General features: G+C 46.3%; 1 protein-coding gene across 2 annotated transcripts in view; it reads left to right on the forward strand.

Moving 5' to 3' along the window:
* Positions 1–25,284, forward strand: part of REPS2 (RALBP1 associated Eps domain containing 2) — a 243,405-nt gene that overhangs the window by 66,832 nt on the left and 151,289 nt on the right. For both annotated transcript variants that reach the window (XM_055121665.1, XM_055121666.1), the window contains exon 2: positions 13,189–13,312. In XM_055121665.1, the coding sequence (XP_054977640.1) occupies positions 13,189–13,312 (124 nt within the window). The remainder of the gene's footprint in view (positions 1–13,188; positions 13,313–25,284) is intronic.

Below are 25,284 nucleotides of genomic sequence, written 5' to 3' on the forward strand. Positions count from 1 at the left end.
ATCTCCGTGCAGCAGGGTGTGGAAGCCAAGGCTAGCCTTTGAGGGGAATGCTGTCCTTTACGGTGTCCATCTCAGGGGATCAGGGCACAGGGCTGCTTCAGCTTTTGCCACTCATGACCCCTCTTTGCCCAACAAATGTGGCACAAGTGAGCCTGCCAGAAGCACCGGGGATTCATAATGCCCTTGATTTGGAATTGATTTTCGGTTGTTGGGCATTTAGAAACCTTTTCTGCAACTCCCACATTCAGTTATGTGACCCACAGTGGAAGCGGCCGGAGTGAGTGTTTCAGCGGCACTTTTATCACCTTCGTTAAAAGCCTTCCAGTTCTAAATCGTAGTTACTGTACAGGAGTAACCAAAAGCTAACTTTCAGTTATTAATACTAAAGTAATGCTGGCTGGGATGTGCTTATTACATTGTTCACATTCCAAGGATTACAGTTACTTAATATTGGGATTATTTTGCAAGACCACCATATTAATATTAAAACTAACATTTAAGCTAGTGTTTTTCCCCCCCTTTTACAGGCAAGCTTGTATCGTAAGATGTTATAAGAAGGGGTATGTTATAAAACTCAGGATTTCCCTCCCCCCTCCTCCCGCACGCCCCCCCACCCGCCCTGCGTTCTTGAGGGTTGGTTTCATTCATCAGATTGTCTCCTGAGTACAAGGAAATGATGGAAATTTTTCCTTGTCTTGGAAAGGAGATGTTTTGATGGGAGATAGTAATGCATATCAAAAGTGTCAGCTTTGGAGATTTCAGATGTGTGCAAAAGCACAGAGCAGGAAGCCCCCAGTGACGTCCTTGCCCAGAGTTACGGTCCTGCCTTGCTCATGCTTCTCTCGCCTGCACCTCCAGCTGCTCCCTGCCCGCCTTTTATTTGGAAGCAAATCCAAGTGATCATCATACAATGACATTTATGGACATCTGAATAGAGCTTAGTTTTTTTTTTTTCATGTTTGGTTGCACTCCTGGCTCTGCAATCGGGATTTACTCCTGGCAGTGCTTGGGGGACCATATGGGATACTGGGGATTGAACCCGGGTTGGCCTCATGCAAGGTACGCCCTACTCACTGTACTATATCGCTCTGGCCTCAAAGCTTAGCTTCTTAAACTGTGTGTCTAACCTCACCTCCCCACATAGGGTTGTGCAAGTGAATGTTGAGGTTTTAGAGAATTTGACAATAACAAAATTTCCCTCCCTCCCTCTCTCCCTCCTCCCTCCCACCTCCCTCTGCTCTCTGTCTTTCAGCTATGTTCAGGGCTTACTGATACTGTTCAGGTACTCAGGGATCACTCCTGGCAGGCTCAGGGGACCGTGTAGTGTGCTGGGGATTGCGCCCAGGTCTGCTGTATGTGTGCAAGGCAAGCACCTTACCTACTGTACCACCCCTCCAGCCCTCAGCAACAGTAAAAGCGTTCTCACTGTCCAACCACCAAATTTACCTCCACACCCAATCATAGAGTCTCTGGCAGCACTTGACCATTTTGTGTTTCTTGAGGGAAAAGCGTTTGAGGGGCCCGGGTGCTGGACTAGAGTAGTGTGGGGATGCTCTGGAAGAATGAACATCCCCTGGGCTGTCTGGATCTGCAGAGAAGTAGCATTTTGCTTCAGTGTGAGGGGGCAGGAGGCTGTTCCAGGTGAGTGGGATGGAAACCAACAGTTATTGAACTTCGCTGAGGGTTTTATTAAGTTCATTTCGTTTCTTTTCCCCATCCACACCCCATTCTGACGTTGTTTCCTTCCTTCTGTGGCCCCTGTACTGGTTATCCCCACCCCCAGTCCCTAGTGGCTTGAAGTGCACCTGCGGTCCTTTGGACTCTTCTGGAGGACAGCTAGTGGGTTGAGAAACATTGATTTAGTACATCGATTTTCCCCAGACATTAGTCCTACAAGGAAGGCAGTAACTTTCACCTGAGGAAACTGGATTTTGGGCAAATTAAATGAACTTGTTGGCAGTTCTAAAGCTAATCTCTTCCATGCAAAGCACCTTGACTCCCAGACTATTTCCCAGGTTTTGCATCATACAGAGATGAGGGAGAGGTGCTGGGAAAGTGGGAGCAACTGACTTCGGCCCCGAGGTTGTGTGCTGTTTGCCAGGTCAAGGGTATGAACAGATGCCATGCCAAGGAGCTAGGATTTTTTTCTTAGGGTCCAGGTATCCAGGCAAAGATATCATTAAGCATTTTTTTTCTTTCTGGGTCATACCTGGTGATGCACAGGGGTTACTCCTGGCTCATGTACTCAGGAATTACTCCTGGCAGTGCTCAAGGGACCATATGGGATGCTGGGAATTGAACCCAGATTGGCTTTGGGCAAGGCAAACGCCCTACCCGCTGTGCTATTGCTCCAGCCCCAATCTTGTGATCAATAGTGTCAGGTTTTTTCCTTTTTACTCACTGTATCACTCTATCACTGTCGTCCCGTTGTTATTGATTTATTCGAGCAGACACAAGTAACGTCTCTATTACACTCAGCCCTGAGATTTAAAAAAATATTATTAGAGAATCACTGTGATGTACAGTTACAGACTTATGAACATTTTTGTTTGCACTTCACTCATACACTGATCGTTTACCCATCCCTCCACCAGTGCCCATTCACCTCCACCAATGATCCCAGTATCCCTCTCACCACCCCCACCCCATCCCCCACCACCCCACCCTGCCTCTGCAGTAGGGCATTCCCTTTTATTCTCTCTCCATTTGGGTGTTGTAGTTTGTAATAGAGGTATTGAGTGGTCTTCATGTTCGGTCTATAGTCTACTTTCAGTTCGTATCTTCCAACCCGAATGGGTCCTCCCAACATCTTCTACTTGGTGTTCCCTTCTCTATCTCAGCTGCCTTTTCCCCCAGCATGTGAGGCCAGTTTCCAAGCTGTGGGGCAGATCTCCTGGTCCTTATCTCTACTACTCTTGGGTGTTAGTGTCCCATTCTGTTATTTTATATTCCACAGATGATGCAATCTTTCTATGTCTGTCTCTCTCTTTCTGACTCATTTCACTTAACATGATACTTCCCATGTTGATCCACTTATATGCAAATTTCATGACTTCATCTTTCCTAACAGCTGCATAGTATTCCATTGTGTAGATGTACCAAAGTTTCTTTAACTAGTCATCTGTTTTTGGGCACTCTGTTTTTTTCCAGATTTTGGCTATTGTGAACAGTGCTGCAATGAACATACAAATGCAGATGTCATTTCTACTATACCTTTTTGCCTCTCCAGGATATATTCCCAGGAGTGGTATTGCTGGGTCAAATAGGAGCTCAATTTCAAATTTTTTGAGAATCGTCCATATTGTTTTTCAAAAGTCAGCCCTGAGATTTTAGCAGCCTCTCCTTAACTCATCTTTCCCAAGAACTGGAGGCTCTTTCAGGTCAGGGGAGTGTGACCTATCGTTACTGTTTTTGGCATATGGAATAAGCCATGGGTGGTAGCTTGCCAGGCTCTGCAAAAGGCAGAGCCTTTTTGCTCATTCAAAAAAAATTATTGAATCATTGTAAGAGACAGTTACAAAGCTTTCATGATTGAGTTTCAGTCCTACAGTGTTCTAACACCGATCCCACTACCACACCAGTGTACATTTCCCACCACTAATGTCCCCACTATCCCTCCTGCCACCGACACCCCACCTCCCACTTCTATGGCAGACACTTTCCTTCTTACTCTCTACTTTTGGGCATCATGATTTGCAATACAGATAACTGAGAGGAGGCCATCATTTTTGGTCCTTTGTCTGCTTTCAGCACACATCTCCCATCCCAAGCGATCCCTCCAACCATCATTGACTTTGTGGTCCCTTCTCTATCCCAATTGCCCTCTTCCCAGCACTTGAGTTAGGCTTCCAAACAAGGACCAATCATCCTGGCCCTTGTCTTTACTTGGGTGTTAATAGTGTCAGAGTTTTCATTTTTGTTTTTAAAATTGATTTGAGACACGATGGCTTATAGTACTATTCGGTGATAGGATTTCATGCACAACACACTTGAGCACTGCATCCTGAACGGGAATACTCACTTCCCTAGACCCTCTTCCCAGTGTCCCCCTACCCCCTGTTCCCTTCCTACCAGGTCTCATTTTCTGTTGCATTGAGCATTTGTTATACTCTTCCATTCTATCTTGCCCATATATGAGAGAGATCATTCTTCTGTCCTTCTCTAACTTCACCTGATGTACCTCCAGATCCATCCATGTAGCAGAAACTGCATCATTTCATCTTCTCTCACAGCCAAGTTGTATTCTGTTGTGTCTGTGGATCTTAGTTCCTTTATCCATTTATCTGTTCCTGGGCACTTGGGTTGTTTCCAGATTTGGGCTATTGTGGACAGTGTTGCAATGAATATAAGAGTGCAAGTATCTTTTCTGAATGGAGTTTTTGAGCCTTTGGGGTAGATGCCCAGAAGTGGACTTGCAGGGTCACATGGAAGTTCACATCCTAATGTTTTGAGAAGTCTCCATATTGCTTTTCAAATATGGACCAATTCACATTCTCATCCACAGTGGATGAGGGTCTCTTTACCCCCGCATTCACGCCAGCACTGGTTGTTTTTGTTCTTTGTAATATGTACCAGTCTCACTGGTACGAGATCATATCTCATTATTGTATGATTTTCATTTCCTTGGTGATAAGTGATGTAGGGAATTTTAAAAAAATATTCTTTTTGGCTATGTATCCTTTTTCGGTGGAAGTTTCTGTTCATTTCTTCCCCCTATTTTTTAAATGTTTGTTTTTTTAAAAAATGTTTTATTTATTTATTTTTGCTTTTTGGGTCACATCCAGCAATGCTCAGGGATTGCTCCTGGCTCTGCACTCAGGACTTACTCCTGGCAGTGCTTTGGGGACCATATGGGATGCCGGGGATTGAACCTGGGTCAGTCGTGTGCAAGGCAAACACCGTTCCCGTTGTACTATTGCTCTGCCCCCCCTTTTTTTCTTGTAAAGTTCTGCCAGTGCTTTATATATCTTGGACATGAACCCTTTATTAGATGGATGGTGGACTAATATTTTCTCCCAGTATTTTTGTATTGGCAGCTATAAAAAGAAGACTATGCTGGTACTATGGGGGATGAACAGAATTGGAAGAGGAACTGAAGAGAGACAGTTGGAGGAAAATTATTCTAGCATTATTTGTCAAGTATAAAAAGTGTGACAAGGAATGATGAACCGCATCTCTGTCTCTCATGGCGCTTAACTTAGTAGAGAATCTGTTACATGTAAATGACTTGTGATCATGTGAAAATACACCAAGCTTCATGGTTCATAGAAAAATGCAAACTAAACTTGCAGTGGAATATATCCTACAAAACAGTGACAAAGAAAAAAGCCTAAAAATACCAAGTTTGCATAAGGGCACGAAGCAATCAGACCTTTCAAACAAAATTCTAGCAGCATGGCCATATTCACTAAAGTTGAACATAATACATGACCGATAAGCCAACCATGACTAGCCTTAGCTATGAACCAAACAGCAGTGTATTTTTTGCCAATATATCCCACTCCACATATCTTCCACATCCAAGAATATCTCAGTAGCATTAGTGAGAATAGGTCTAAAAAGTCCCCAAGTGGTCAGCAGCAGCAGAAGAATTTATAATATAGTCACATATGCACTGAACACAACAAAAAAGCGTGAATCACAATTTCATTAAATGACTGAGAAGAATGTCAAACAACACTGAATAAAGCATTCAGACTTGAGGGGGTACATAGTGTGATTACATTTATATAAAGTTTGAAAATAGGCAAGACTAATCTGTGGTATTAGAAGTCAGAAAAATAGTGTGTGGGCAGGGATTGAAAGAAACCGCAGTGGGGAGCTTTCTAGAAGGCCTGTCTTGTTTTCTTTCTCCATATGGATGCTAGTTGTGTAATTCAGTTTATGAAAACCCCTCCAACTATAAACTATACACTTAAGATTTGTATGCTTTTCTTTATATATATTATGTTTTACTGTATGAATACTTTGGTCAAAAGCTAAACATATAAATGAGTAGGAAAGATTCTTTACATTTCAGAGAGCAGCGTTTCCTTTACAAAGAAGTTTCGATAATAAAATTTTATGCCTGCTTGCTCACTTGAGGAGAATGGAAGCACCCTGATCTGAAAATCACGCTCAAGTTCTTTTCCCCTCTCAGGATTAGTGCCGGCTCCTTTGGTGGCCAGGAGAATACCAACTAATATAATAAAGTTTCAAAAACTTAAACGAGAAATATGGCCTTGCATGGTTAAATGAGCAAATTCTATTTTAAAAATTATGTCATACTTGCCAAGCGAGGCAAGAAAGGAGGCATGTTATTGTGTTTCACTTTATTGCTTTTCACAGTTATTAAAGACCCTCCACTGGTATAAAGATCACAACTTGCCAAGAATGTGGCTGGCACAGAATTTTTTTTGGGGGGATGGAGGGGTTGTTTAGGGGCCACATTCACTGGTGCTCAAGGCTTACCCCTGTCTCTGTGCTCAGGGATTACTCCTTCCAGTGCTCAGGGAAACCATATGGGTTGCAGGGGATTGAATCTGGGTTGGCCGTGTGCAAGACAAGTGCCCTCCCTACCCACACTGCTACCCTACTGTTTTGGCCGTAGTGGCTGGTATTTTTTAAAGCAATGTGTTTTTTAAAAAATGAAAGTATGTGGGTGCCAGAGTGATAGTACAGAGGGAAGGGCATGCACCTGGTATGCGACTGACTGAGGTTCGGGCCCCCAGCATCCCATATGGTAATTCCTGGGTGCAGTCCCTGGAGTATCCCCTGAGCTTTGCTGGGCATGACCCAAATAGAACCCCCCACCCCCAAAAAACACCTAAAACCAAACTATGTCCTTTTTTTGGTGTGTGTGGGGCAGTTAGAAGAGTTTTATTTGGGAACGAATTATAGTGCTGTCAGCTATGAATTCCCTGTGCAAGAATCAATACTAAATAAACAAGGTTTTTTTTCAAACAAAAAACACATCAGATATGATTATGTCTCTATCCCCGGATAAAAAGTTGTGACCATTGGTGTACAGGAACCTGTGTATTCCCTAATCCTAGGAACCTAGTACTGTAGCACTGTAGCACTGTTGTCCCATTGTTCATTGATTTGCTCATATAGGCACCAGTAATGTCTCCATTGTGGGACTTTTTGTTACTGTTTTTGGCATACCGAATACGCCACAGGGAGCTTGCCAGGCTATGCCGTGTGGATGGGATACTCTTGGTAGCTTGCTGGGCCCTTCGAGAGGGATGGAGGAATCGAACCCAGGTCGGCCATGTGCAAGGCAAACGCCCTACCCACTGTGCTATCGCTCCAGACCCCTAGTAACCTACTATTAGACATTAAGTGGACTTGGAGAATTTGTTTTGTATTATATATATATATATATATATATATATATATATATTTGCTTTTTGGGTCACACCTGGCGATGCACAGGGGTTGCTCCTGGCTCTTTACTCAGGAATTGCCCCCTGGCGGTGCTCAGGGGACCATATGGGATGCTGGGATTCGAACCCGGGTCGGCTGCGTGCAAGGCAAACGCCCTACCCGCTGTGCTATCGGTCCAGCCCCTGTATTATATATTTTATTATATAATTTTCATTTTTCACATTAGTTCACAGCAATAACTGCTTATAAAGCACTTACTGAATGGGAATATCTACCACCTCTTGGACCCCGCCCACTGAAAGGATTTGTGGGCCTAAAAAATGCTGGTGCTTATTGCAAACCACAACACCTAATCAGAGAGAGAGAACAAAAGGGAATTCCCTGCCATAGTGGCAGGGTGGGGTGGGGGGAGACGGGACTGGGGAGGGGGGGAGGGATGTTGGGTTTACTGGTGGTGGAGAATGGGCACTGGTGAAGGGATGGTTTATCGAACTTTGTATGGGGGAAACATGAGCACAAAGATGTATGGATCTGTAACTGTACCCTCACGATGACTCTCTAATTAAAAATAAACTAATAACAACAAAAAATGCTGGTGCTACTTGTTACATGAAGTCTGTGATCCAGCAGTTATACATGATTCCTTCCATCGGGAACTGTATCCTTGCTATTGATGGTACAGGTAGTGGCATAGATGATTATATGTTTGGTGAAGAGAAGCAGTACAATGAGGTAAGTATTAATTATAATATTCTTTTTTATGTTTTAATATTATTTTAGCTACCTAGAGCATCCTGCCTGCATGGGCAGAGCCTGGCAAGCTACCTGTGGCGTATTCGATATGCCCAAAACAGTAACAATAGGTCTCATTCCCCTGACCCTGAAAGAGCCTCCAATCGTTGGGAAAGATGAGTAAGAAGAGGCTGCTAAAATCTCAGGGCTGAGAGGAATAGAGACGTTTTTTGTGCCCGCTTGAGTAAATCGATTAACAACGGGATGGCAGTGATACAGTGAATTTTCATCTGCATAATTTACAATAATCAATTCAACCACATCTATAAATGACTTTATTTCCTTTTGCTGTATAATGTTTATACGTTCCAAGGTTTACGATATGTACTTTTTTAAAATAACACGATGCCATTGCACGTTTAGTGGACTAACAAAGCTTTTTATATGCACTGGGAAACCAAAAATTTCATCTGCCCCATTTTATTTACAATATTCCTTTATTGCTGTGGTCTGGAAAAAAAACCCACAATTTCTCTAAACTCTCCTTGTATTAGGGAAGGATTAAACAAAGGCAAAGCAAAGGAAAAACTCTTGTTTTGGGAGCTGATTCTGTGATAGCGTCAACTCCCTATGGTTAGGATTGAAGATAAGTTTCTGACATGACAGATTGATTACGAGGAACTATGGGGAAAACATATTTATGCTTTTATGTGAGGTCGCTTACACTCTGTCTGGGATGACTTAGGTTATCCATGTGGAGATAACCTAGCAGCGTTTTGGGAAAGTGCAGGAAGCGTCTGCGATGTTAGGTTCAGGGAGAATGATTTGTTGATCATTAGCATTTGGGTGATTATGAAGCCTAGAGAGACAATCAGAGCAGTCATTAGCAGGGCTGTTCAAGCGTGGCTGCAGAGTGGAATCGACTTGAAAACTTCCCCAGAATACCCAGACCTGGACTGCGTCACTGACCAGTTAAAGCAGTGCGCTTGGGGGGTGGGGCCTAGCTAGGGGCCTGTTGGAGTGGGAATAAATTGAGACCAACGAAATAGACCCTGGCATATTTAATGATTCACACTTCTTTTTTCCTTTTTGAGTCACACCTGGCGATGCATAGGGGTCACTCCTGGCTCAGCACTCAGAATTACCCCTGGCAGTGCTCAGGGGACCATATGGGATGCTGGGAATCGAACCCGAGTCAGCTGCGTGCAAGGCAAATGCCCTGCCCGCTGTGCTATCGCTCTAGCCCCATAATGCGCACTTTTATCGGTATTGCTACTGGCCCTCGTGAGATTGGTACTACTGTTTTCATTTACATCTTGTGGGGACACAGAGGTACAGGAGTTAAGCATTATTGAGAAGCTGAAGATAGGGCCTGGATTCACACCCAGCAATTTTCCTTCAAGTCATTCAATTTGTTCCTTTTTTAAAAAAAATTATTTTAAGTTGTTTACAGTAATTAATTACATTCAACATTCCAACACCAGTCCCACCACCAAATTTCGAATTTTCCCACGACCACCCAAGCCTTTTCCCAAAGCAGGTCCTAAACTATTTATTTTGTATTGCTTGTTATGAATACGCTGCTAAAAATGATCCAGAAATGTTTCCTTAGAGGAAAGTGTGTGAAAACTGTATTTCACCCTGGAGCCATTAAGCCCTTATATAAGAGATTACTAACATATTGTTACAGGTTGCGCATTGTGTGCTAGTATATTTTTATCGGTTAGAAATCGGTTGCCTTCTACTTTACACACCATCACATGTGGTGTGCTACTCTTGGTACATCAGTGGCATAGAGTATGAGATGTCGCATGACCGTGAATGCTCCAGGAATTCTAAAATTTTAAATAGGCTGATGAAGCTAGAGAGCTAGAGTGAATGTTTTTTTATTTTTCTGGCTTTTTGGGTCACACCAGTGGTGCTCAAGTGTTTCTTCTGTTTCCACACTGAGGAATTACTCCTGTGGGTGCTTGGGGGACCAAATGGGATGTTGAGGACCGAACCCGGGTCGCCTGTGTGCAAGGCAAACACCCTACCTCTGTACTATCGCTCTGGCCCTGGAGTTAAGTTTTTAACTGGATGTTGGCTTTGGGGCCCCAAGGCACCTCTGCATCCCTTTGTTCCTTTTATCTTACTATCCTACTCTGCACTCAAGAAAAGTATGGGGAGGGTTGAAATTCGGGGGATGGTAGTGTGAGAAACTCACTAGACCCCTTCCCCAGTGAAACAACGCCTGAACTGGTCATGATCACGATCACGAAATCCCGTTGAACGTCGAGTGGTTTGAGCGGTCTCAATAACCTCTACATTCGTCTTATCTCTGAGATTTTAGAAGCTTCTAAAGGCTTCAGGGTCAGGGGAATGAGATTTAGCTGGTTACTGGCTTTGGCATATGGATACACCATGGGCAGCTTGCCAGGCTGTCCCATGTGGGCAGGAAGCTCTCAGTAGCTTGCGAGTTTCTCCCAGAGGGAAAAGTAGGTTAGCAGCCTCGTGCTTCTGGGAGCTTGCTTTTAAGTCTCTGGATGTTGGCCGTTGATGGGATTATACACACCTGGGTTCCTCTGCCGGTACCTTCATGCGCTAGGCCTGTCCGAACGTGTGGAGAGGGGCCTTGAGCATGGCTGTGGCTATGCTCATCAACGGCCAACATCCAGAGACTTAAAAGGAAGCTCCCAGAAGAGAGCGATGCAGAGAGTCTCTTTCCCGCACGCCTGGCTGTCTTCCCCGGGGACCCCTCGGAGGGGATGGGCTCCAGCTTCCCTCCCCACCCCGAGCAGAGCTCCCGGCAGCCGAAGACCACCGGAACCTAGCCTTAACTGGTAAAATGGAAAAAAACAACCATCTAAAGTCATCGGAAGCAGACTCTCGGACATAGTAGGTAACAGGGGAACTTTTTGAAGTAAATGTGTATCTTGGTTAAAACAGCTGAGTCTTTGGCTCAACTTCCTCCCGCTCCACCTCATCCACAGATGGAATCGTTGTTTCTGATGGATCTAGTCGGGAAGACAGGACTCCCCCTCCCCTGTCCTGGTCCCCTGTGACTGCCAGGTGACTCGCTCCCGGGGCCTGTCAGATGCGAACCCCTGCAGCCCCAGTGAAAGCGCTCCAGTTGGGCTGGGAAAATGGCAACTTGAAAAGGAACAAAACGCCAGGTTGTTGCCAAGTCACCGGCATTTCTTGGCTGTGTGTTCTCGGTTGCTGCGAGCCTTGGTTTGTTTCCAGAGTTCCGATAATTCCCCCCACTTTTCTTAGTGCGTGGATGGAGGAGAGAACTTTTGGAGGCTCTTAATCTATCCATTTTTGCTGACCCCGTAGTTGAACTTTTTAGGCGGGTTTCTTGATGAATTGAGTGGTTATTATTAGTTTGTTCTGAAAGGGCTTCTCATATTTAAAGTTACTGGAAATAACTAAATGTCCCATAATAAGAAACAACTGTTTTTTTAAAGCCACAAGTGTATCTGTATCGCAGAATATTATGCAGTTGTCAAAAGGATGAGATAGTTTTAATTGGGTCGATAGACAAAAACATTCAGAGGATAATATTAAATGGGGGGAAGAAAAATAGTACTTGATAGCTTGTTTGTGAAAGTCTTGTGCTGGCGCCAGGTGCGAGTGGACAGAGCAAGAGCGCTCAGGATAGGACAGTGAGGTTATTAGAAGCTCAGCGCTGAGGGCCCCAAGTCACAAGAGAAAGAGACTTGGAGCCTCGTTCGCTGAGAGGGTCTCTCTTTGATCCTCTAAAGGTGGGCTACAATCTACGTACATTCTTATCCGTGAAACAGGGGAGTCAGAGCAGAAGAAAAACAATCAATGCATCGTCCCCACATGGTGCGGCCTTCAGGGGCAAAACAGGAAAACAGTCAGTGTCCGTATGTCACACCCATGTTGGTGCGGCCTTCAGGATCCATCTCCCAGGTGCTCCCGTTAGTCTGCTAGGCCCAGTGTGCTCCCATCAATGTGGTGGGCAGGTGGGCCCTTTACTCGGTTGATTGGGGTCATAAAAGGATTGCTTCTCCCTCCCTTCTCTTGTTTAACCTAGGGCTAAGTTTCAGTTTCCCAGTCTCCGTCACAGTCACATTTTTCTTAATTTTCATTACAGTTTCATAATTCCCGTTACATGCAGCTTCTAATTTGTCATTATAAAAGTATTGGATAAACTGCAGGAAAACATGTGTGCTGTATGACATTTCTGGAATATATGTTTCCCTCTGGGACAGATGCAGCTGTGGGAGATGGTTGCTTTTTAGAGTTGTGGTTATTGAACTTTTGGGGTGTCTGTTTGAAATAATGCTTTGAAAGTCACCGGATGTTTCATTTGTTCTTTTTTTTTTTTGGCTCTTTGGGTCACACCTGGCGATGCACAGGGGTTACTCCTGGATCATGCACTCAGGAATTACCCCTGGCGGTGCTCAGGGGACCATATGGGATGCTGGGAATCAAACCCGGGTTGGCTGTGTGCAAGGCAAACGCCCTACCCGCTGTGCTATCGCTCCAGCCCCTCACTTGTCCTTTTTGTAAACTGCTAATCACAGATGTAGTTAAGGGCTACAAATAGAAGACTACAATATTTGTGATATATTTGTGAGTACGGTGCTTCTCTTTTTTGTCTCTCTAAAGTGAACCACCAAGATGTAATTTTAATGCTTCGGAAATAATTTGCTCCGAGCACCTTAAAAAGAACTCACTTTGCATTTTGATCACCTAGGATAATCCCCGAGTCGTGATAATGACTAATCGGCTCTTTTCACCCCAGGGACTTCATAGACTTTGTGCATTAGATTCCTCCCCCTGAAAAGTCACTCTTGCATCTGAAGAGTAACAGCCATCCTCTGTCACCTTTATTTTTATCTTTGAAGAAGGAGGAATAATCACTTAGTCCTGAACCTCACGTGCAGATAGGATTTAATTATCCAAACTGAAATCTCCCTGGGGCGGGAGGCCCAGAACCCAGCCTGTGTACACACGTAGGTTCTCAGGGACTTCTGTGGACTTGCAGCGCGCTAGCCTGGCTGAAGCAGTGTATCTCGTCTCATTTGCTCTTGTGAAATGGGGTTTTCAGCAACATTTTTTCTTGTCTCTTTTCAGATCACGGAACTGTGTGGTGCAAAGCGGGTGGGATATTTTGGTCCAACGCAGTTTTATGTTGCCTTGAAATTAATCGCTGCAGTGCAGTCTGGGCTCCCTGCGCGGCTAGAGAGTATTAAATGTGGTAAGTATATCACATGTATGCGTTTGATTGCCCCCGACAGGTTTCGTATTTAGGAGAGCCATTTATAGTGGGGTTTAGGTCTGTTCTGTCAGCTCTTGTGGAATTTCTCCCTGCTTCTTCCAACTCTGCTGTAAAATAAAATAAGAACACCTCATGGGGACCTTGAGTTTGTTTTTCCTTTTCAAATGGCCAAAACCAAAACAAGCAAGAACCAGCCCAAACAACAACCAAACCCAACCCAAACCTCCTTCGCAGTGACTTGAGATGAGTTGTTTTTTTTTTTAATTGACTGACAGTTAAAATAAGAGTTTGTTCTTCAGCAGGAAGGGACCGGGACAGGAACTGTGTCTATAGCCTGTGGCAAAGTAATAACACAGTTATCTTGGGAGTTTAAGATGTCAAGTAAGACTCTGGGGACACGGGGTGAATAACCAGAGAGTGGGAGACTGCCCATCCCATCACTTCAATGCTCCAATTCTCAAGGACTTTTCTGACAACCAGCAAATTTCTTGGGGCAACCAGATCTTTGCCAGGGTGAATTTACCTTCTCAAAGTCTCTATCGAACATTTCTCTCACTTGCTGTCCCACCAGCCTACCTTCTTTCTTTTTCTTTTTGGGTCACACTCCAAAATGCTCAGGGGTTGTTTCTGGCTCTGCACTCAGGAATCACGCCTGGCGGTACTTGGAAGACCATATGGGATGCCAGGGATCGAACCCGGATTGGCCGCGTGTAGGGCAAATGTCCTACCACTGTGCTATCACTCCAGCCCCCTCCTATCTTCTTAAGCACTTTCTAGAACTAAAACAAAAAGCAGAGCCGTTCCCACCCCACCCCCCCTGCCAGTAACATTTATTTGCGTCGTCTTCAGTATTGGTTTTCCAAAGCTGTATGAAGACAATTGTTCCAGGGATCTGCTGAGATTCCATATTAATTCATTCTGTGCAAACAACTTTCATATGTCCCCACAGCTGTGCAGGAACTTCTCCCTTTTCCTCATTTTGCGATGAAAACTTCCCATCTATTCAGCTGCCCTGAGCTGTCACCGGTTCACACAGCTGTGGGTTCAGGCTGGAGGGTTCGTCTGTGGTAGCCCCGTAGGGCGGCTGCTCATAGCTGCCAAAATTCGAGCAGCTAGAGCCCAGGAAATGGAGCCGTTGCTCACTAACTCCCACGAGGGCTGCTGACTGACTTTTATTAACGGGGGACTGGGTGCCAGATATTCTCTCACGTGGCCTGCGCAACATGTACAACATCTACAAAATGAGGCATTTGTCAGTTCCCGTGGCCCGGGAGGGAAAATGTGGTCCGTGTTGGTCCATGTGCTTCAAGGATATTCAGGAGTGAAAATGTCGAGGAAATGCTCAGACTCAGAGTTAGAAAGATGGAAACGTTCACGGCAGAGTAGGAGAGACACTTCCCTAGCCAGAGAGGAATGGAGCATAGGACTAATTTTTTTTTTTTTTGGTGGGAGTTTTGATAGGAAAATTGGGTCTTTGTGTTTCTTATCAAACAAAGCATCGCAGGATTCCCATCTGTTTCCCAGAGATGTCTTGTTAATTTAGAGCTCTTTTGTGCTGCTGAGATAAGATTAACATCTTGTCTTCCCACTTACGCAGGTGGGGGACGTCTGTCTATTTACGACCTTGCAGGGTACATCGTTGACCACTGGCCTAGGCACGGCCTGTTGGCTCCAGCCCCTGGCCTGGAGCAGAATTTATGGCCCTGTGAAAATTCTGGACTCCCAGTCTTAAGGATAGCCCGTGGAAATCGCAGGAATGTGTAGAATGTAGGATGGTAGCAGCCAGCATGGAGCCTCTCTTGGCAGCCAGTGCCAGGAACTGCCTCTTTGCTCACAAGCCTTCCAGCACTTTCTGTGCCGGGCTAAGGCCTGTCTGTTTCTGCCATGGCTCAGGCTTCCCTGCTGCGCCCACAGAGTTGCCCCAGTGAGGTGGAATGCTTGGGCCAGTTGTGATGTGGCATTCCCTGGCTCACCTTCAGGGAGGAGAGGCCGGGGGCCGGAGTGATAGCACAGCGGGTAGGGTGTTTGCCTTGCATGTGACAGACTCGGGTTTGATTCCCCACATCCCATATGGTCCCCCAACACTGCCAGAAGTAATTTCTGAGTGCAGAGCCAGGAGTAACCCCTGAGCATCGCTGGTTGTGACCCAAAAAGCAAAAAAAACCAAAAACCAAAAAACAACACACAAACCAAAAAGCAAAACAACAAACAAAATCCAGGGAGGGAAGACCGATTTTGGGGGGGTGAATCCTGGAAGTCGCCCCTGGGGAACATTTTTTTTTCTTTTTCTTTTTGGGTCATACCTGGTGATGCTCAGGGGTTACTCCTGGCTCTGCACTCAGGAATCATCCCTGGCAGTGCTCAGGGGACCATATGGGATGCTGGGAATCGAACCCGGGTCAGCCGCGTGCAAGGCAAACGCCCTCCCCACTGTGCTATTGCTCCAGCCCCGCCGCTGGGGAACCTTTACAGCCGCCATTCCTCATGTGGCAGCTGCAGTTCAGGGGTTGAGGAATCCAGGAGCCTGAAGCTCAGTCTCCCGTTGCTCTGCTCTCCATGGGGCCGCAAAGTGGCTTGTTCTGGCCTGTGCAGGTAGCAGTTGGCTCCTGTCTGTCTGTCTCCTGCTGGGGAGCAGACCTGGGGCCTCACCCAGGCATGTGATCTACCACTGAACCACATCCCTATACTCCTGCCTCAGTTTCTCTCTGCGGGGCATCTGTTGCATGGCAGTGCGGGGCAGGATTGGGGCAGGCTTGAAGCTGCCACTTCAGAATTTTCCATTTTACTGCTTGAAATCTATTAGCGCGATGTTTAACGGCACACACCTTGACTGGTGCGTGAGAGCCTGAGCCGTGGGAGCGCCAGCACGGGGCCTGCGGCGTTGGCCCTTCTCTTCGGTCACTCCTTTCTGGAGGGACAGGTGCCTGGGTGGAGGTGTGGGTTCACCCCTGACTCCATTCTGGGAACAGCAGCTCCAGCGCCAGTGGCTCAATCCAGGAGCCCCCAGATCATCCTTGGTTCATCCCTTTCCTTCCCTCACTCCCTGAGGAGTCCGCTCATGGCAGCCCAGCGGCAGCACCTGCGACTTCCGGCGTTGCCTCTTGCAGACCAGACCACCTGCACTCATGCCTCGTCCAGGGAGACCACAGTGGTTTTGTCATTGGGTCCGTAACTTCTCTCCTCTCTCCTTCAGTCTCTTCCCACACAGAGATGAGCTGTCATCGCAACGTATCTGTCAGCTCATTTTGTTTGGCTCCTTCAAGGCCGCCAAAGGTTCATTTCTTGTACTTAGCACCAAATTCTACAAAGTCTCTCTGCCGCTCTGGATAATCTGGTCCCTGATGGACACTCCATCTGCTTCTCGAACTTTCCCCACCTTTCTTCCAGTCTGCCCCTGGCCTTCCAGCCCCTTCTGCGTGACCTTCTCACTGCAGCAGGGCACGAGCCAGGCTCTCTGCTGGTCTTGTGGGCTCCTAGCTCTCTGTTCTGCCTCCCCTCCGCTTCCCACGACTGCTCCTTCTCACCCTTCAGGAGCTGACACTGTCACCATCACCTATCTAAGGTGGCATCTATCCATTACACGAATGTGTGAGCGAAGGAGCTAGCCTAGAGGAAGCTGGGTCAAGGAAGTACAGGGAGTCTGAAGTATTTATGGTTGGGGAAAGAAATCAGGTAGGAATAAGATTGCCGGATCACATAAAATCGTTTAATGCCCTAGAGGGCAATAAAGCTGTGACTTGATTATTATACTCTGCACTCACATGAAATTCATTTGCATTGCTATCCGAGGAGAATTATTTAGTAGGCGGCAGTTTCCTATAAGTTCATATCTACCCTTTTAGAACTGTAAAATACCTAATCAAGAATAAATAGAAAATCAAGATAGAAGAGTACCTCCCTGGGCAATTAGGGCCAGGCCCTTTGGCTGAAGCTGTTAGGAAATGCATCTAATTGTATTCTCTCTGCGCACCTGCCGGTCCCGGCGCTGGTCAGAATTTGTAAACACTCATTTGCAGGTTCAGGGCCTTTGGGAGGCTGTCTTCCTCTCTAGCTGACGAGCGTGCATGCTGGACCTCTGAGGGTCAAGCCCTTAGGGCCTGCTTGAACGAATGAATGGAGGGCGCGGGGGAATGAATGCAAAGACCAGCGCACGGGAGTGCATCCCATACATGGGCTCCTGTTGCAGCTCAGGCCACTGCGCTTCAGGATGCTCTGGAGCTTCGAAGGCGTTTGGCTGGAACTTCTTTTTCTCATGCTCTGCTTCCCGAACCCCCTCTGCAGCTGAGAATCACCTGGAGAGCCATCAGATAAATATTTGCAAAATAAGAAGTGCAGCTGTCTGGGGCCACTGCCAGGAACACATTTAATTAGGATGGGGTGCCGCCGGGAATTCAACACTTGAAAGGAGCTCGGGAAGATTTCGGGGTGGGCTCCCAGGCAGTGTTGGGGGCTCAGGATGCCTCCAGCTCTGCGGGACGTGGCTGTGCACAGCTGAGGTTCAGTCCTGGGACCCAGTTATGCAGTAACTTGGCCCCGGTGGTGCCGGGGGCTGCCAGACCTGTTGATTCTTCTGTGGCCCTGGGGTTGTCCAAGGCTTCCTTGGAAGGCCGAGTGGAGCATTTTTTAGGGGCTAGGGTTCAACTCCGATCGAATTCTGTTTTTTTTTTTTTGCTTTTTTGGTCACACCTAGTGATGTACAGGGGTTACTCCTGGCTCTACACACAGGAATTACCCCTGACAGTGCTAGGGGAACCTTATGGAAATGCTGGGAATCGAACCTGGGTCGGCCGCGTGCAAGACAGACACCCTCCCCACTGTACTATCACTCTAGCCCACCGAGCATATTCTTAGCTCTCTCAGTGTCTGAGCTGGGGAGAGGCAAAAGGCACCCAGGAGTCTGACACGTTTGACAGCGTGCAGGGGTCAGCCCCGGATTTCCTTCGCCTTTGAGTGCCATCCCCACTGTTGGCACCAAGCGTTTTTCCAGCCTCCCCCCTATTCGGAACGGGGTGAAACAGATGGTGACGATGCTGGCTGATGGCAGGCAGAAGGACGAGGAGTGAAAGTTGAGGACCAGCAGGGAATTTCTGACAGGGAAAGCACATGTGAAACTTCCCTGTGAGCTGCTGTTGTCTTCTTTCTGGGGACCAGCTGTGAGGGGTGTGAGGCCCCAGGGAAGGCGGAGACAGGATCTACAGTGGGGCTTCCAAGTCATTCCAAAGCCTCTGGGCCCTTTCCTGGAATAATGTTTTAAATGCATCAAGAGAATTGTAAAGGAAACCACGTATATTGGAATTTAGACTGAGATGGATGAGGGTTCTCTTGCGATGTTTGGGCTTGCGACTTTCTGAGTGGATTTGATCATCACAGAGGGGACAAGCAACAGGAGGGGATGTCAGAGTGACACGGTGGCAGGCACTCCTTGTGAGATTTCGTCAGTGACTCACGCTTAGCTTCAGAATGGAAAGGAAATGAAACCTAGGAATTTCGGGAGGAAAAATGTGACCCGCTGTTTTTCCTCCTTGAAGGTGGATTTCTTGCAATAGCCCCTTTAGGAGTCTCCAAACCCCAATCATGCAGTAATGTGATTCCCATACTTTTTGAGGGGCTGTGTTCCCCAGACTGGGGCCAGGTCTGGGGGCCATCTGGCATCATTTGTACTGAAAGGAGAAAGAATCAGCAGAAGAGTCATCTATGAAATGAAAATGTAATCAGTTCCCAAATGGATTTTCTTTTTCCTTTTGTTAAATGTCCTTTTTCTCTGTCCTTTTGTTAAATGCCCATTTGTGAAATTGGTAATGGGAAATAGTTTGAGATACAGTTCTTTTTTTTTTTTTTTGCTTTTTGGGTAACCCCAGCAATGCACAGGGGTTACTCCTGGCTTTGCAGCTCAGGAATTAACTCCAGGCGGTGCTCAGGGGACCGTATGGGATGCTGGGAATTGAACCCCTATCGGCCCCATGCAAGGCAAATGCCCTACCCACTGTACTATTGCTCCAGTCCCAGGGATACAATTCTTAGCCTAAGAAAATGTTGCCAACTCCATGTTGTCTTCCTTCATCTGTTTGGAGGAGTGGGGAGTTTTGCTGTTGAAATCCCCAAATTTGTGAAGTGCTGTTGTGGCCCTAAGCCTACCATCATAAAGATCCAAAGGCAATTTATTTCATTCTCTTGTGGTTTCTTAATTGTAAAATCATTGTTCTCACTTAAGGTGATTTCTTTTTTTTTCTTTTTTAATTTTAATGAATCACGTGAGATACAGTTACAGACTTTTACAGACTTAAAAGATTTTGTTTTCTCTTTCGGGAGCATTTGTGCGGTCACTTCTTTTTGTGTCTTGGTGTCACATGCAGTGGTCTGGGGGCTCCCTCCACTCTAGTGCTTAAGGACTGCTCCTGACAGTACGAAGGGCATCAAATCCAGGGCTCCTGCAAGCAAAGCTGGCACTGCAGCCTGCTGAGTTCCCTCCCTGGCCCCATGTGGTGACATTTTGGTCTGTCGCAGCCGTGGAAGAGGCTATTGGTTTAGATTCTGTACTGCACAAGGGGCGCCCTGCCCCCTTCCAACAATGAACACCCAATCTGAAATATTAGAAACAGGATCAGAAATCCTTTTGTGAAGTAGGGGCGAGCACGCCGAGACTTGGTAGGAACCCTAACCCCAATTCCTCACTTGCTTGCTGCAGTTTTAAAAATTGCACTGAGAGAAAGATAGAATTTGATGGCAACTCATTCTGTTTCAGCAGAGAAGAGAGAGAGAGAGAGAGAGAGAGAGAGAGAGAGAGAGAGAGAGAATGACTTGGGCGTTCATGGCTTTTGCTAATGATCAAGAATGCTTTTATCCAAGCAAAAGCAAATAAATGCAGAGGCTCACTGATCGAGCGGAGGGTGGGGCCGGAGAGAACTCTTTCGGGTCTTTGAATGTGGTTGGAGCCACAGAAAAGAGCCTTTAGTCTAGGTTGGAGAGCTCAGAACTGGAGGAAGAAGCCCAGGAGGTCAGGCTAAGGCTTGCCTGGGGACCCTCATGCACGCGCCTGCGCGCACCACCTCCGTTCATGCCTCGAAAGCTCCGTCAGTCAAGCGTGGACTAGGCTCTCCCAGAAAGAATAATTTTGAATCTTTTCTCCATCACTTTTTATTTGTGTGCCTGCCTCTAGCATGTTACCTTCCTCCGTCTTCTCTCCCCTTCCCTTCTTTTTCTCCTTCTCTTCTCTCCCCCCTACCACTTTATTTAAACACCGATTTACAAAGTTGTTCATGATGATTTGTTACAGGCACTCACTCTCCCAGCACAGTCCCACCATCTTCCCTCCACCATTGTCTCCATTTCCCCACCCGCCCCTCAAGCCTACCCCCATGACAGACCCACAATCATTTATTTTCTATCGCTTGTTACTGTTAAATGGCTAATGGAATGATCAAAAATATTTCCATAGAGAGAAAATTTGTGAAGATTGTTGTATCTCTCCAGGGGGTCATTAAGTCCTTGTTTGCCGGTTTACCAAGCAGTTGATGCAAGTTAAGCTGTCTGCGTGAATGTTTTTGTTCAGGGTTGGTTGGCTTCTACATTACATCCCATCCGGTCTGATGAGCTACTACTGGGATGGCAGTATTGTAGCAATGGGCGTGGCTTTGGGGCATGCTGGGCTCCTGGAAGTAGGGAGGGTGGGTGGCCATGGAGAGTATCATGCTCAGTGAAATGAGTCCGAAACAGAGAGACAGTCATAGAATGACAGCACTCATTTGTGGTATATAAGATATAAAATATATAGTATCATAATATGAGACTGACACTCAAGAGCAGTAGAGACAAGGGCCAGGAAGATGACTCCATGGTTGGAAGCCTGCCTTATGAGCTAGGGGAGAAGACAGCTGGGATAGAGAAGGGATCACTAAGTCAACGATGGTTGGAGGGATCTTTGGTATTGGAGATGTGTGCTAAAAATAGATAAAGGGCCAAACATGATGCCCTCTCATCTGTAATCTGTATTGCAAACCATAATACCCATAAGTAGAGAGAGAGTAAGAGGCAATTGTCTGCCGTAGAGGCAGGGGGAGGGGTGTGGCGGGGGGGATACTGGGGACATTGGTGGTGGAGAATGTGCACTGCTAGAGGGATGGGTGCTCGATCATTGTATGACTGAAACTCAAATATGAAAGCTTTGTAACTGTAGCTCGTGGTGATTCAATAAAAAATGGTGGGGGGTGGGTGGGCCCTCCCCTTCTTCCCCTATGCCCTTCCTCTACCTCCTGTTCCCCTCTACTCTCCCCTTCCCTCCTCCTCCTGTCTTCCCCCTTCTCTCCCCTCCTCTGTCTTTTCTTTTTCCTTCCTCCCTTCTCCCTGCTCTCCTCTTCCTTCTCATTCTCCTTCTCACTCCCCTTTTTGCCTGGCAGGGATTGCCTCTAGGGATTCAAACAGAGACCTTGAACTACATTCTTGGCCTCATCAACAAGTTTCTTCATCTCTGAGTTTCTAAGGACATTGATTTTTTGAGCCATTTCCAGAGGTGCTCAAGGCTGACTCCTGGCTCTGCTCAGGGATCACTCCTGGTAGGTGTGATAGGATGCCGGGGATCGAGCTATGGTTGGCCACGCGCAAGGCAAAACCCCCTACCTGCTGTTCTGTCACTCCAGCCTCTGAGTTTCAAATGCCTCACCTGCAGAAATGGTGCATCAGTACCTGTCACATGGTGCTGTTATGAAGACCAAATCAGATGATCTCTTGTCAGACATTTAGGGAAGCATCTAACATAGTAACCTCTTGTCATGTGTGACTTGCTGTTGAACCCTTGGAATCTGACTAGTGTGGCTGAGGAATTGCATGCATTTTGTTTGCTTTGTTTTGGGGGGGGCAACCTCCAGCAGTGTTCCGGGATCATGCCTGGTTCGGTGCTCAGGGATGACTCGTGGTGGTGCTCAGGAGACCATACAGTGCTGCATGCAAACAAGCACCCAAATCCCTGTACTATTGCTCCGGCCCCTGGTGTTGAATTTTCAGTTTAATTTATGTAAATTTTAAATGAAAACCCCAAGAAGTATCAAGTATTTTTCCATTAAAAGCAGCATTCCGGGCTGGAGCAATAGCACAGCGGGTAGGGCGTTTGCCTTGCACATGGCTGACCCAGGTTCGATTCCCAGCATCCCATATGGTCCCCCGAGTAGGACCAGGAATAATTTCCGAGTGCCAGAAGCGACCCCTGAACATTGCCAGGTGTGACCTAAAAAGCAAAAATAAAGTAAAATAAAATAAAAGCAGCATTCCTATTCTACCAGGCCTGGTTTCACTTTCAGTATGGACTGGGTGAAGTGGGACTTGGCACCATTTTCCTGTGAAGGGCTGGCAGTGATATTTTCGACTCTGTGGCTCAGAGGCCTGTCGCTGCCGGCCAGGCCTGCCATTGTATTATGACGGCAGACACAGACAGAACGGAAACAAAGGAGCGCGGCTTGGTGCCAGTAAACATTTATTTATGGACACTGAAATGTGCATTTTATATAAATGTCAAATGACATCCGATCATTTTCATTCCATGTTTCTCAAACATTCAGAAGTGTAATCCCATTTTAAATGCAGCAGCAGGCCCTGGCTTGGATCTGGTACATAAGTGAGACAAAAGAAGTCATGTCCATGGAGGCATGCGTAGGACCAGGGAGAGAGCAACTGATGGGGCGCATGTCCGGCATGTCTGAGGCCTGACTCTGACCCCCCCGCCCTGCACTTAAAAAATTATTTTAATAAAGTTGTTCACAATCATTTATTACACTCAATATTTCCAACACCAATCCCACTACCATTATACATTTCCCAGCACTGTTATTTCAAATTTTCTCAAGCCTGCCCCCATAGCAGACCCTAAATAATTTATTTTATGTTGCTTGTTATGAATAATTTGCTAAAGATGATCACAAAAAGATTTTCTTAGAAGAATAGTCTGTGGAGATTGTTGTATCTCACCCTGGAGCCATTAAGTCCTTGTATAAGAGATTACTAACACGTTGTTAGCAATTGAGCCTTGTGTGTTAATCTTTTTTTAATCGGGATTGGTTGCCTTCTGCTTTACACCTCATCTACTGTGGTGTGCTACTCCTGCTACATCAGTGGTATAGAGTAGGAGAGGAATTCAAAGATTTGAAATAAGGTGATAACAGCTGGAGTTAAATTTTTAACTGGCGGGTGACTTTGGGGTCTGATGGCATCTCTGTAGATTGTTGCTCTCTTCTGAGATTTATGGGTGAGTCTCTGGGTCATGGCTGGTTAATGAGTTTATATGACGCCAGAGGCAGTTCGTGCTGCCCAGCATTCTTACCTCTTCGTCCCCCAGATGTTTTCCTCCTCCTCCTCCTGCTATTGTTTTTCTCCTCCTCCTCCTCCTCCCCCCGCCCCCTTCTCTCCCTCTTTCTCTTTTGGTTTCTGGGCCACACCCCACAGTTCTCATGGCTCACTCCTGGCTCAGCACTCAGGAATAACTCTTGGTGGTGCCCAGGGCCCATATGGGGTGCCGGGATCAAACCTGGGTGAGCTGAGCTGTGTGCAAGGCAAGCCCCCTAGCCACTGTGCTTTCTCTCTAGCACCTCCATTGTTTTCTGTTTCTTCGAGTTGACTCTTAGATCCTCACAGAAGTGAGTCATGCATGTTTGTCTTTGCAACTAGCATTGTTTCAGTATGGCTGCTACAAACTGTAAGTGGCACACATTGTATTTCCAGTGGACAGTGAACAGGGACACTGTGTGGGAAGCAGGAGGTCGAACACGGGTGGGCTGCGCCTGATGTAATATCACTCCAGACCCCATACAGACATTTTTTTTCTTTTTGGGTCACACCTGGTGATGCACAGGGGTTACTCCTGGCTCATGCACTCAGGAATTAGTCCTGGAGGTGCTCGGGGGACCATATGGGATGCTGGGAATCGAACCCGGGTTGGCTGCGTGCAAGGCAAATGACCAGATATTTTTTAAATTTATTTTTCACTCTTTTATTGAATCACTATGAGATAGACCCTTATAAAGCTGTTCATGATTGGATTTCAGTCCTACTGAATGTGTATTCCAGCACACATCCCTCCACCCGTGTACATTTCCCAGCACCAGTGTCCCCAGGTTTGCTTCCAGCACCCCCTCCCCTACCCCCTGCCTGCCTCTGTGGCAGGTGCTTTTCTTCTCTCTCTCTCTCTCTCTCTCTCTCTCTCTCTCTCTCTCTCTCCCTCCCTCTCCCCCTCTCTCTCTCCCTCTCTCTCTTTCTCTTTCCTTTTGGGCATTGTGGTTTGCAGTATTGATACTGAAAGGTTATCAAGAATATCCCTTGCATACTTTTAGCTCTCAGATCTTGTCCAGCATGATCATTCCCAGCTATTATTGTCATACTGGTCTCTTCTCTATCTTACCTACCCTCAGCCCCACACACACTTGTGGTTAGGTCCAACCATTGACCAGTCCTCCTAACCCCTGTATTCCCTGGCCTTGGAAATTTGTCTTCCACAACCTATACACACAAATATATATTTATATACCACAAATGAGTGCAGTTATTCTATATATGTCCCTCTCCTTTTGACTCATTTAACTCAGCATGATACTCTCCAAGTCCATTTATTTATAAGCAAATTTCATGACTTCATTTTTCTTAATAGCTGCCTGGTATTCCAATTGTGTAGACGTACCATAGTTTCTTTATCCATTCTAGTCTGTTCTGTAAAAACATTGGTGTTGTTTGTGCTTTTGTCTAATAGACTGAGGAGTTTGCAGTATTTTCTTTTCCTTTCTAATGAGGCCAGATAATTTCTTTTGAATGAAAATTTAGACATTAGGAGAGAGGAAGAGAGGAAGTACATATGCAAGGGGGAACATGGGTTCTTCAGAGGGAGCAGAGACAGACGGGTAAGCATGATTCGTATTCCAGGGAGAACGGAGGCTTCAAGAATAAGCTTATTTCTTGTATCATGTCTTCATACAACA

Source organism: Sorex araneus, chromosome X, assembly GCF_027595985.1.
Source record: "Sorex araneus isolate mSorAra2 chromosome X, mSorAra2.pri, whole genome shotgun sequence".
NCBI classification, from domain to species: domain Eukaryota; kingdom Metazoa; phylum Chordata; class Mammalia; order Eulipotyphla; family Soricidae; genus Sorex; species Sorex araneus.